The 15,000-nt window shown below is 42.3% G+C and overlaps 1 protein-coding gene across 1 annotated transcript in view; it reads left to right on the plus strand.

Annotated features, from left to right (window-relative positions):
* astn1 (astrotactin 1) overlaps nucleotides 1-15,000 on the plus strand; it is a gene marked incomplete at both ends in the record, with an annotated part of 727,677 nt that overhangs the window by 703,313 nt on the left and 9,364 nt on the right. The window contains 2 exons of the mRNA XM_080440454.1: nucleotides 2,132-2,232; nucleotides 4,216-4,399. Coding sequence (XP_080296580.1) covers nucleotides 2,132-2,232; nucleotides 4,216-4,399 — 285 coding nt within the window. The remainder of the gene's footprint in view (nucleotides 1-2,131; nucleotides 2,233-4,215; nucleotides 4,400-15,000) is intronic.

The following is a 15,000-nucleotide window of genomic DNA, read 5'->3' on the forward strand; positions in this document are numbered from 1 at the left end:
TCCAACTTAATTCCGCTCCTTTTTCCACAAAGAAAGAATCCCAGTGCAACTGGAATGTGCAAAATGTCTCAGAATGTAGTGGGGGGGGGGGGGGTGTGTGTGTGTGTGTGTGTGTGTGTGTGTGTGTGTGTGTGTGTGTGTGTGTGTGTGTGTGTGTGTGTGTGTGTGTGTGTGTGTGTGTGTGTGTGTGTGTGTGTGTGTGTGCGTGCTGCAGGCTGTCTACTGCCAGTGCACAACTTTGTTGGAGTGTAGCCATTTTTTAATTTCTTTTGTATTCCATGGGTTGCTGTTATTGTTGTTGTTTATAATGAATCACCCCGCCCGCTGTAAGACAAATATTGTGAGACACAGTTCTTTGCTCCCGGCGTTGATTATGTAGATCAGCGGTTCTTCTCAACCGTTTCTGGAATCGTGGGCCCACTTAAAAGGGTTCGCCGGGCCCACCCATATGTTAAGACCGGGAACGCGTCTGTGTCATTTAAACCTTGGTCTTTGGGCTATTCGAAAGAAATAGCAGATCTACAAGCTTAAAATCAAGACTATATTTTTTACGCAAATCTTTGCTTCTGGGGGGAAAAACAGTTTTTTTGAAAAAGCGTATGTTGAAGTTGCTACAGTGGTGCTTAAAACCTTTGTTCAAGGACCCCCAAAAGTATATGTATTTGGCCGCAGACCCCCATCTGAAAATATTTTGTTCCAGGAAAGCAAAGATTTGAGTTTAAGATGTTCGCTTGAAAAAACATATACATTCAAAAAATTTTGTAAAATTGCAGATCTACAATTAGCGCTACAATGTATCCATCCAATTTACCTATTTTGTGCATGTTGCCATGTTAATAGAGCAGAAATGTTACGAAATTGTCCAAAAGAGTTGACCTGTTCAGAAAATGTATGTAATGTTTTAAAAAAATAGCAGATATATATTATAAGCTGTGAGCTTGTAGACCAGCTATTTTAGAAATTGCTTTTTTGAATAGGGCTACAGGAATAAAAGTTATGTCTCAAATTACAATATGAATCGTATGCATTAGGATTTGAATATTTTCTCTGACTCCTTCTTAATTGATCTCAGAAAGAGGTATTTTCTATTTTATTTCATTATTTCTCTTTTACTGCAGTGGTTTCCTAATTGACTTCCATGGTGATGTTAGAAAAACACATTTCACAACAACGGCATGGCGTGTGTTATCAGAACCTGGAAGGATTATGGTTTATTTGTTCAAAGCCTCGTGAAGCAACTGGACTGGAAGATTGTTCATAAGCACACTAACCGGTCCGCTATGCACACAGCCTTCTGAAGTGGCTTAGCCCACTAAGACCGGGAACGCATCTGTGTCATTTTCACATTTATTTGGCCATTAAAAAAAAATAGCAGATTTACAAGCTCATAGCGCGGCACCGAGTGCCGTGCAATGAGCTTGTACATCGGCTATTTTCTGTTTTGTTTTTTTTTGTTGTTGCAAATCTATGGTTAATATATATTTTTTAAAGCAAACATTTGTAACTCAAATCTTTACTTCTGTGGATTCTACAAATGTCTTCTAAATCCTAGCAGTTTACTGAAAAACGTTTGTTGCTATAATATCAGTGGTTCTCAAACTTTGTCCGTGTCAAATGCACATCAAATGTATAAAACATTTTCACTTTAAGAAAATATACGTTCAAAGATTTGCACAAAGGTTCACGATGCTTTAAAAAAAATAGCAGATCTACAAGCTCGTAGCGTGGCACTCGGTGCCGCGCTACAAGCTTGTAGCGCGGCACCGAGTGCCACGCTATGAGCTTGTAGATCTGCTATTTTTTAATAGCCAAAGACATCTTAAATTGACACAAATGTGTTCCCGGTCTTAATGGCTTAGAATACACACTAATTTGCACGATGGTGAAAGCAAAACAGATTGGTTGCAGAATGCCTGCTGACTGCAGCCTAGAGATGACTCATGAATGATCAATGATACCGGACACTAAATGTCAAACAGCTGCTATTAGCTTTAGAGACAAGTGCAAAAAAAAGAAGGGTGTTATTTAATGATGCTTGTGTGTGTGTGTGTGTGTGTGTGTGTGTGTGTGTGTGTGTGTGTGTGTGTGTGTGTGCGCGTGTGTGCGTGTGTGTGTGTGTGTGTGTGTGCAGGTTTCGGCTGTGGGCAGTAGACAACACAGGGCGGCGCTCGAGTCGCAGTGAGGTCACCATAAAGACTCCGTGTCCAGCTGTGGATGACGTGAAGGCTCAAGGTGAGTACACACACACACACACACACACACACACACACACACACACACACACACACACACACAGACACACACACACACATCTGCACATTGACTCCACGCTGACTTCCTGTCAGGACTCACACATGAGAAAACACACAGTGCATAACACACACACACACACACACACACACACACACACACACACATACACACACACACACACACACACACACACACACACACACACACACACACACACACACACACACACACACACACACACACACATACACATGAGAAAACACACAGTGCATAACACACACACACACACACACACACACACACACACACACACACACACACACACACACACACACACACACACACACACACACATGAGAAAACACACAGTGCATAACACACACACACACACACACACACACACACACACACACACACACACACACACACACACACACACACACACACACACACACACAAACACATACACATGAGAAAACACACAGTGCATAACACACAGAGTTGGACATGCGTTGAAACACTCCATTCTGAAACAGTCCATTTCTGACAGAAATACATTGAAGATGCTCCACATGTTGCATGATTTATAACAGCAACTCTCTGTCATGGTGTGTCCCATTATAGAGCCTATAGCGTAGAGTCTATATTCAGTGGCTCTCATTAATGTTTTTCATTTCAAGGAACCCCGTAATAACTCAGAGAGTGTACAAATGGAACCAAATGTGAGAGAAGAACCACTCACTAGGATGTAATCTAGTGCAGACGTTCTCAACCAGTGGTCCGGGGACCACCAGTGGTCCTTGAGGGGGTTCCAGGTGGTCCACAGCTAAATGATGGAGAGCTGGTAACCAAATGGACCCTCATTAGATGTTTAACTCTGGAGAGTGTAAAATGAAACCAAATGGACCCTTACGGATCCATTCGGATTCATGTTACACTGTCAAGAGTTACATTATTGTTTATGACTTAATCTACAAGAACTCTACACAGTTAGATAACGTAGAGTCATTGTTATTTTGATCAACGTTTGCTTGTCATCTCTCCTATGGAACCAATATCAATACATTATGGAGTTATGGCCCAAATCTTATTTCAACGATAACAACATATTCTAAGTTTTGGAGTCTGAGAGGCTGAATCTCATCAAACGGTGGATCCGTGGCTCAAATGCCCAATAAATAAATAATGGACATTGATTCGAAAAAACGTTGAAAACCACTGCTCTCTAGAGCAGGGGTCTTCAACGTTTTCAAGCCAAGGACCCCCTAGCTGAGAGAGAGATGAAGCAGGGACCCCCTACTCTATATTGTAGGAAATTGTGACTTAGTAAACAAAACTTTTTTGTTTGTTTACTTGGTCTGCTCTTTTCCCCCCTCTACACACCTCTTTGCCAAAAATAGCAGATCTACAAGCTCACAACGCCTCGCAGCGCGAGGCGTTGTGAGCTTGTAGATCTGCTATTTTTGGCTAAGGTTCCCCTCAGAAAAAGGGATGCTAGTGTTTAAAGGAAAAGTTCACAAAAAAAAAATCTTATTTTCTATCAATTGCACACCCCATGAAGCCTTGAATTCATGGATTTATTTTTGTTTTTGTGGCATTCCTAAGCCAATAATTTGATTATAATAAATTTGTCCCCATTGATTCCGGTAGGAGACACAAATGCATTTGTGTCTCCTACCGGAATCAATGGGGCTAAATTTATTATAATCAAATCCAAAAATACCCAAACCCAAACCCAAAAATAAAGGAATGCGACAAAAACAAAAAAATATCCATGAATTCAAGGCTCCATGGGGTGAGTAATCCATAGAAAAAAAGGTATTTTGGGGGTGAACTACTCCTTTAAGTGGTATTACGTTAAAAAAAAAAGAAAAAAGTAGTAACTCTGAGGACCCCCTAGGGGTCCCGGACCCCCTGTTGAAGACCCCTGCTCTAGTGTAAATCCTTGAACTCGTTCCACAGAGATCTCGGACAAGATCTACAACCTGTTCAACGGCTACACCAGCGGCAAGGAGCAGCAGACGGCCTACAACACGCTGATGGACCTGGGCGCTCCCACGCTGCACCGCGTCCTCTACCACTACAACCAGCGCTACGAGAGCTTCGGGGAGTTCACCTGGAGGTGTGAGGACGAGCTGGGACCCAGGTAACCAATTAGATCACTGCTGTTGTTGTATCCCGTACTGACTCATCTGCCACGCACGGTGAGGAGCCTCCACCGGGAAGACGTGGAGCCTTCGTCCTATACTCCTCCTGCCCAACACTCCACGCTGACAGGTTTTCATCCACGGCACAGCTGAATGGCATCGTTACTTTATGGCACCTTACATTTATGTCATATTACAGGATATAAACATTTAAAGGTAGGGTAAGTGATAGGTTAAAACAAAAAGTATTTTGTTAAAAGGTTAAAGCACTATATTGTGATAGTAATCATTGCTATAGAGTGTTTGTTGTTCAGTAACAGGAGTCTCCCCGTCTCTCCAGCTCTTTAATAAACAGAAAATACATTTTCTGGTAGGTGTCAAAATCTCAGCCAATCAGGAGAAAGTACCCATTTTTAAGCTTCATTTTTATAGTGTTCCTGTTCAAATGTTACCTGCTCATTTCTTAGTGTCATCACTTCCAATTTCACTTGTTTAATCTATATCCTGATTGAGTTCTCTATCCTGATTGGATAAAATTGGAAATGAAACTGAAACTGAAACGAAAATGCATTTTCTGTTTTATAAAGAGCTGGAGAGACATGGAGACTCTTTATATGGACAGGACACTCTATAGTAACGAGCACTATCAGAACATAGACCCATTTTGCAATTATTTGAATAATTGCAAATCACTTACCCTACCTTTAATTCTCTATCCCCCTAAGATAGCCTACAGTTTGTCACAAGGACAACTTGAGAGAATACCAGTTTCCCACACATCCCACCCTGGAAAAAATCATTTCAGGGAGGTCAAGACAATATATGAATATATATATGTTTATAAATGCAGGGGTGCACATAACTGGTGCGCAGTTGCGCATGCGTCCTAAAAAATGCATGCTGCGCAGCACATCAGACGAAGGGAGGCGCTTTCGCGTACCAACAGCTGGAACCGCTGGGACAGGAATTTACTTTCTGAAGCCACACTCACACAATCACGCTAAAGCACGCGTCGGCCCCATAAGCGCCCCCATACACGAGAAGCCCCTGACTGCAGCCCGCAGATCGGGGTGGGGCTTCTCCTAGGAGGAGTGGGCGGGGTTATGGAGGAGGAGTGGGTGGGGTTTTGAGAGGAGTGTGTGGGGTTACTCCCTGGCGTGACTCCATGATTGGCCAGTAGCCACTTTGAGTGACGGTTGGGGCAAACGCTCTCACCAAAACATTATTTACTATTCTGTCCATATCGGTACATAACTCGAACGGCGCTGAGTCGACTCAGCAGACCGTCGGCCGGTCGACGCGGGCACTCGCGCCTGGAGGCGCTCGGGCGCGTCTCCTCGGCCTCAAGGTCTGCTGAGTCGGCGCGCCTCCGTCATGGTCCAAAATGATCAGTACTGTGAACAGTCAAGCAGTGGAGCCCCGCTCCCTCCTCACGGAGCCCCGCCCCCTCCTCCCCTCCTCCCTACTGCGCGCTGCAGTGAGGGGTACATGCCATACACAGCCATTAGGCGGAGGGGGAGGGGACGCATGCTGCACGTGACTGTGTGAGTGTGGCCTCGAATCCTGACGCACAGACACAGTCAGTCGCGCGACGCGCACGCAGCACGCTGCTGGCTGTGTTACAGGCACTCGTCACCGCTGATGGACGCACCGTGATGTGGTGCAAAATATGCCGTGAACGTCCCAATCTGGTGGATAAAAGCAGCGCCTTCTATACAGGGACAAAGAATTTCAGTCACCCAGCTTTTGATAAGCATGAGAAAAGATTTAAAAAATCACACCCAGTGTGAAGTGGGCGGTGTCTTGCTAGCTAATCACAATACGGATACGTGATTCACTTTAAAAAAAACATAAATGTGTTTTTTTTAAGTGCATAGTCCTATTTATAGGGCTATGCACATGTGTCATGTTTCCCTAGCCAATCACAGTCCTGAATAGACTGTGATTGGCCAATCACGGTGCAGGGTTAGGGGGTACACTGGTGGCCAATCACAGCGCAGGATTTGGTGTGCAAATATCCAAACCTCACATATAGGGGCGATTTCACCGCCCAAAAATGGCGAAAAACGGCAGAACTACACCATTGAAACGCGCCTGTGAAGCGTCCTTTTTTCTCGTGCAGCACCGCCCCCCCACAACCGCCCCCCACAACCGCCGCAGCTTGTGGATCTGCTATTTTTGGCGAAGAGATTTGGTGTAGATGTGAAAAAGAGCGTCACCACCAAGCCAATCAAGTATAGAGGGTTGTGGTTGAAGTGTTGAACTGAAAGTGATTTTGATCAATTCCAAATATTATCAAAGTATTCTGCGGCACCCCTGGACTTGTGTCACGGACGGCTTCCTAGGGTGCCACGGCACCCACTTTGAGAAACCCTGGGCCAGTATGGTGGAGTTGAACATCCTGTGGATTTGACGGCGATTTTGACGGCGGATCATGTACACTGGATGTTTCTAATGGAAAGGATATTGTCACAAAGCATAACTCTCATCGTTAATTCTCTGTGTTGTGGTTTCGACTGCAGACTGTGGAACCGCACTTCTGCCACAGGTTCAAACCCCTGCCAGCGCTTTCTTTTGAGTTGCCTCCGCATACAAAAAAAACCTAAGTCACCACATCCTACTGTTTTTATAAAAAACAACAACAACGACGACGACTTAAAAGAGGGGAACGAGCCCCCGTCTCCTTAATGGTCCCAATCCTCAAATCCAAACAAAAACAAAGCGGCCGTTGCCAAACATTAAAGCATTTCCTCTCTTTTCCTCTCTGCCTCTGGACAGACTGAATTAAATACATGCATTTCCTTCTGGGAAACGTTAGACTGTTTGATATGTTTGATACTTATGCGTATACACACAAAAATGATGTTAACCACATTAACCCCCGCCCGGCCCCCTCCCTTATTTTGGACAAACTTTCAACATTTTATTTTGTTTTTCTAAAATAGCTTAAAATAGCATAATTATCTAGAAGCTCACAACGTATTGCATTGCATCTTAGTAGAAGATCATACTTAGTAGATATAGGGCTTAAGGCAGGGGTCTTCAACTGGGGGTCCGGGACCCCTAGGGGGTCCTCAGAGTTACTACAGGGGGTCCGCCAAAGTTTTGTGTGATATGATATTTTTTACATTAACCACTTGAACGCTATTATCCCTTTTTTTTCTGAGGAGAACTTTAGCCAAAAATAGCCGATCTACAAGCTCAACAACGCCACGCGCTGCGAACAACACATACCCTCGCCCAGGTGACCCAACAACATATACCCTCACCCAGGTGACCAACAACATATACCCTCACCCAGGTGACCCAACAACATATACCCTCGCCCAGGTGACCAACAACATATACCCTCGCCCAGGTGACCCAACAACATATACCTCGCCCAGGTGACCCAACAACATATACCCTCGCCCAGGTGACCAACATCATATACCCTCGCCCAGGTGACCCAACAACATATACCCTCGCCCAGGTGACCAACAACATATACCCTCGCCCAGGTGACCAACAACATATACCCTCGCCCAGGTGACCCAACAACATATACCCTCGCCCAGGTGACCCAGCCGGGGTTGATCAAGCGAGCCCCGACTTACGTCCCAGTAGCTCTGCTACAAGCTCTACAAGCTCGAAATGTTTCGTGCTTGTAGATCTGCTGCTTTTGCTACTTATGTGTGACGCTGTAGTTTGATCAAGCAGGGCGTTAATGTACGAAGAAACACAGAAGGTTAAAACATGGAGATATATGAAATACGAAATGAAGATATGAAATACCGCTCCCCCTCAGCCAACATACAGTAGACCATAAAACCATCTTTAAAAAAAACATCATATAAAGACCAAAACTAAAACACAACATAGACAAACATAAATAAAATAAAAGGATATGACGTGCAATTCATCTTAAAGTTAGCAGCACAGCACATAAGTATAGGTAAAGTGCCCTGTAAATGTCCTTGGTTACTGTGATGATCACAGGTAACAGATGTGGGCGCAAGAAAACAAGCCCAAAAGATAGGCATGTATGTATGTATGTATGTATGTATGTATGTATGTATGTATGTATGTATGTATGTATGTATGTATGTATGTATGTATGTATGTATGTATGTATGTATGTATGTATGTACTGTATGTACTGTATGTATGTATGTATGTATACGCAACTACCAGTATTTACAAGCAACTTTACAGAAAAACAAGCCCAACGTTGCTTATAATAAATCAGACATGGCAACACTGAGCAGCATGTGTGACTTTTGCCTTTGAGTTACGGGGTGAATTCATCTCTACTGATTGGGGGGAGTGGATCGCTGCTGAGGCTCCACGACATCCACGGGTCCATTTAATGACCCCCACGCCCCCCCCTCCCCCACAGACTGAACATAAGTACCCATAATGTAAAATTGTAGCTTAATGTTTCATAAACAGAGCCATGTGTCTGATATAAAACGTCTACCACAGTTCTGCGGTGGATGGCTTTCACTGCAGCAGGTGATACTGATTAGACCGGGCCTCCCTTAAATCGCCTTCTGCACACCACCCCCACCCCCCACACACACACACACACACACAGACACACACACACACACACACACACACACACACACACACACGCACACGCATGCACGCACGTACAAACAAACGCGCGTGCACACACACACAAGCACACGTACGTACGCACACACACACACGCACACGCACGCACGCACAAACGAACGCGTGTGCACACACACACAAGCACACGTACGCACACACACACACACACACACACACACACACACACACACACACACACACACACACACACACACACACACACTCTCTCTCTCTCTATCTCTCTCTCTCCTGCCCACCCTAAATGAAAGGTTGTTTTTAATGGTGACCATGTTGGAAACTGTTGATGTAATTTGAGGGGGCGGGTCGTGGGGGTGGGGGGGGGGCTTGCTTCTGAAGTGTTCCATTAAAATACACTTACACGGGGCGTCACACACACACACACACACACACACACACACACACACACACACACACACACACACACACACACACACACACACACACACACACGCCACATGAATTAAGGCTTATATAGTAGCCTACTCTGCTGCTGACCTCGGGTTCGAATCTGGCCTGGGGGCACTTTTTGCTGCATCTCACACCCTCCCTCACATCCTCCCTCCCCTCCCTCTTTCCCTCCTTCCCTCCCTCCCTCCCTCTCTCCCACCTTTCCTGGCTTCCCTTATTCACTGTCCTGTCTGGATATAAAGCGTAAAATGCACCCAGAAATTAACCTTAAAACATACATTAGCGTTCCATAAACAGTTGCCGGGCGGGATAGATGATTAACCCTAAAACATACATTAACGTTCCATAAACAGTTGCCGGGCGGGATAGATGGATGATTAATGTCAGGGAAAGTGAACTCCACAGAGAAAGTGCATCTGAGGTGAAAGTCCAGGCTAATTTATTTACACTTCATTTTGCACGACCGTGGCTCTCATTAGTTACGTTGTTCCAGTGACCATGTATAGATTGTCGTCGTCAGTCGGAAACCCGTATATGTCCAACACGTCAGTGGTGCAAAGTAATTAAGTCAATTTACTCAAGTACTTAAGTACAATTTTTAGGTAATTTTTACTTTACTGGAGTATTTAAAATGTTCTCAAATATTAGACTGTTACTCCTCTACGATTATTTGAAAACTTTAGTTACTAGTTACTTTGTAGATTTTGATGATTATTACAAAGCACATTCAGCCCTGTATACATTTCGGCCATTTGAAAATAGCCGATCTACAAGCTCACAATGCGTCGCGATCTGTAGATCTGCTATTTTCAAAAGAACATTCTGCATAATACTTTCTACTTTTGGTACTTAAAGTACATTTTGATACCGAGACTTTTTTTTACTTTTACTCAAGTAAATGTCAAAATTCCGGACTTTTACTTGTAACAGAGCATTTCTACGTTGCAGTATTGATACTTTTACTTAACCACCGGATGCTAATTTCACCACTGTTGTGTGTTAATCCACGAAAAATAAATAAACGTTGAAATAATGGAGATACCAGGTTTCTGTCTGTAGGGGGCGCTATGAGCTCTTATAGAGCCTTGAGAAGGAGCATAAACACACCATTCATCAAACCAATGTTAGTGCCGAATATTATGTTATTCACAGTGGTGGAAAGTAACTAAGTACATTTACTTAAGTACTGTACTTAACTCTTTCAGTGCCAAGAGTATTTTCATAAAGTACTCCCCCAGTGCCAGCAATTTGCGGCACTGGGGGCGTTTTTTTGTTGTTGTAATTTTTCATTCAAATAAATGATCTGATTGGGTTTTTAAACCCATAATACAGTTCTACCAGTAGAGAGCAACAAATCGACACATTGATGACTCACTCGCCCCCTCCCAAACAGGCTCACGTCATATCCGGTCATAACCGGATGTTGACATTTTCGACAATCGTTGATCGGGCTAAATTACGATGCGATACACGACTACGATGACTGATCGTCACCCAGACCAAAGAGAGTAGACGTGGACCTCTCCGTTTGTTTTTTATACCGTGTGAAAAACCGTGACTTTCCCTATTCTGGCCGAAAATGACCGAGGGAAAAAAATGAGAACCGGAAACGGAATCTGCGTCATGAAACCGGAACCCAATGAGTCTGAAGGAGTCAGGAAGCGAAAGTGATCATCAAAAATAAACAGTATAGCGCGACCACAGTCAAAAGTAAAAACTCGGGATTTCTCGTGCTGGCACGGAGGGTACTCGGGAAAAACTCGGGATATCTCGGGGCGTGGCACTGAGAGAGTTAAGTACAATTTTGAGGTATTTGTACTTTACTTGAGTATTTCCAATTTCCAATACTTTTACTTCTACTCCACTACATCTCGGATCCAAATATTGTACTTTTACTCCACTATACATTGATTTGAAAACTTTAGTTACAAGTTACTTTGCAGATATAAATTATGATATTATGAAACATACATTAACCACTTCAGCCCTATTTTATACTATCGGCTATTTGAAAATAGCCGATCTACAAGCTCACAACGCGTCGCATCGCGACACGTTGTGAGCTTGTAGATCTGCTATTTTCAAACATTTTAGTACTTTTACTTTTGGTGCTTTAAGTACATTTTGATACCAATACTTTTGTACTTTTACTCAAGTAAATCTTGAATTCCAGACTTTTACTTGTAACGGAGTATTTCTATTTTGCAGTATTGATACCTTTACTTAAGTAAAATATCTGAGTACTTTTTCCACCACTCCGCACTATGAGCTTGTAGATCAATTGGCCTTTTTGTGGCTCCAAAGACAGCAATGACATGTAGGCTACTACTTATTTTAAAGGGATAGTTCACCCCCAACATGACTTTTCTTTCTTATTGATTAGTCACCCCATGGAGACTTGAATTCATGGATTATTTTTGTTTGTTTTTGTCTCATTCCTAAGACAATAACAGCGGTTCCGGTAGGAGACACAAAGGAGACTCTTTGTGTCTCCTACCGGAACCGCTGCCGGTCATCAAATTATTGTCTTATGAATGAGACAAAAACTAAAAAAATATCCATGAATTCAAGTCTCCATGGGGTGAATAATCCATAGACAAATAACATTTTGGGGGTGAACTATCCCTTTAACTTCAATATTTTGATCGGTCAGATGGATAGAGGTCAGAGTTTTTATATTTATTTTAATGTACGTATAGTGTTTTCTGGTTCACTTGTTCTTGTTAGCGAATGTCTGCTAAATCCGACTGCGGTGCAGAAATTTTTTTTTTCAAATGATTGTAATGGAGTAAAAGTACAATATGTGTCTCTGAGATGTAGTGTAGAAGTATAGAAAGTATACAAAATTGCAAATAATTCAGTACGGTAAATAAAAGTACCTCAAAATTGTATTGTACTTATAAGTACAGCACTTGAGTGCACATACTTAGTTACTTTCCACCACTGGACGATCTCAAACTATTTTTAGCGAGCATGCGTTGAAACGAACGACCTCACAACACAACGGTTTGGTCATCACATCGTGCGACGTGCCGCTGACAGCTTCCCTCGCCGTCTCGGGCGTCTCGGCGATGACGTGACGTTAGATATCCGTCCGCTGGGAGCCACAACCGTAGCAGATCGATGCGTTTTGGGTCAAACGCCAGGCCTAAAAATATCCACAGATACTATGATTGTTATACAAAGCAACGTTTTGACTTTTCTAATCCATCAAGACCGGGAACGCATCTGTGTAACCACTGTAACCATTATTTTATACTTTGGCTATTCAAAAATAGCAGATCTACAAGCTCATAGCGCGGCACCGAGTGCCGCGCTACAAGATTGTAGATCTGCTATTTTTTTTTAAATCATAAAAATGAAAATGTGTGCAAATCTTTGAATATGTATATATTTTGTAAAGCGAACATTTTTAACTCAAATCTTTGATTCTGGGGGGGTCCCTGGAACTACATATTATGAGATGGGGGTCCGCAGCCAAATACATATCATTTTGGGGGTCCTTGACATGAAAACGTTTGAAAACCACTGATATTATGGCAACATATGATTTATTCAAAAGGATTCAGAAGACATTTGTAGATTCCCCCAGAGGTAACGATTTGAGTTAAAAATGTTCACTTGTGTATTCAAGATTTTTCAAAAATAGCAGATCTACAAGCTCATAGCGCGACACTGTGTGCTTGTAGATCTGCTATTTTTTAATAGCCAAAGACATCTAAAATGACACAGATGCGTTCCCGGTCTTAAAGGGTTAAGATCATAAGTCATATATTGACGTTGGCCCCGGTATCCCATAAGCTGCTATAGGATCCCAAAGCATCAAGATCCTCTCTGTTTATTGGCTTTTATACACGTGGCACAAACGGCTGAATTTACTCTACTTTTAAGGACAAGAGATGCTTTTTTTATACGTTCATTCAGCTCATTCATTGCTGCCTATATAAAAATATAAACTGTGGTCATTTAAGGATACAGACCATGCAGACACAAAGGATATTGAAACTTAAAATGGCAACTTTGCCAATTTATAACCTGAATCCTATATCATTCTTTTGTGAGGAGGATGTGAAAATCTGACAGAACACATTACGTTCTGTGTGTTGGGAGCCATGGAATATACCATGTGCATTTTGACACATTTGACATTTTCAGTTGTGGAAAGTAACTAAGTACAGTACATTTACTATAGTATTGTACTTAAGTACAATTATGAGGTATTTTTTACTTTGCTGGATTATTGACAATTTTCAATAGTTTTACTTCTACTCCACTACATCTGAAAGGCAAATATTGTACTTTTAACTCCACTGCAAGTCTTTGTAAATGTTAGTTACTAGTTACTTTGTAGATTTTGATTATCATTATGAAACCACTTCAGACCTATATTATTTATGTACTTCGGCAATTTGAAATTAGCCGATCTACAAGATCACAGTGTGTCACTTTGCAACGTGTTGTGAGCTTGTAGATCGGCTATTTTCAAAGAAGAAGAATTTTAAAACATTTTATACGTTTTGAAAACATGTGAAATGGATCGTACTGCACAATGAGTACTTTTACTTTTGGTACGCCACAATCGTCAACATAATTTTAACCCCTTTATCCATATTTTATACTTAGACTATTCAAAAATAGCAGATATACAAAGCTCATAGTGCGACACCGAGTGCCGCGCTATGAGCTTGTAGATCTGCTATTTTTGACTCAAATCTTTGCTTCTGGGGGGTCCCTGGCACAAATTATTTTCAGTTGGGGGTCCGCAGTAAAATACATATCATTATGGGGGTCCTTGGCACAAAAACGTTTGAGAACTACTGATTCAGAAGGCATTCGTAATGGGTTCAGGTCTTAATGGGTTAATGGGTTATTATTAATTTAAACTGCTAACCTCGTGCATCTGTCCAGGAAGGGAACCCAACCTGAGCACTGTAAAACGGATCTACAAATCTCTCTCTGTTACAGCAAGATGAATACTTATAACCTTTTTGCTCGTTAAGGACCAATAACTTTCATAACTCTACTGTAGCAGTACTGTTTCTACATACGATTTACTGCAGGCTTTTTATATGAGTATTTGCTTTTTTCTTTTCTATTTAAAAAAAAAAAACTTCATCCTGTCTGACTTCTATCCAATATGACAAAAACTAATAAATCACTATAGTGGAGGAAGAGCCAATCCCCCTTTAAATAAAAAGGAAACACAGTTTTGCGTGTGTGTGTGTGTGTGTGTGTGTGTGTGCGTGCGTGCGTGCGTGCGTGCTTTTGCAGCATGTATTTTTATCCTTCTTTCGACAAAAAGAAAACCCAGAGCGAAGCAAAACAGTCTGGAGCGATTACGATTATGATTTCCTGACAGAAACTCCAACCACAACAATACTTATCATCGCAGGCGATCGTCTGATTAGAGAGTCTCTTGTATAAGAAAAGATAAAAAATGAAAATAAAAACATCAAAATCGGAGAAAATATTAGAACACGTGTCAGTTCACCAGAGGGCAAAGAGTCCAACCAAGGACATGGTTTGGACCGAAGCATCGGAGGTTGAGGATTGATTTTTTTTGTTTTTTTGG

The sequence above is a fragment of the Gymnoscopelus braueri genome (assembly GCF_963280865.1).
Source record: "Gymnoscopelus braueri genome assembly, chromosome: 10".
Lineage (NCBI taxonomy): Eukaryota > Metazoa > Chordata > Actinopteri > Myctophiformes > Myctophidae > Gymnoscopelus > Gymnoscopelus braueri.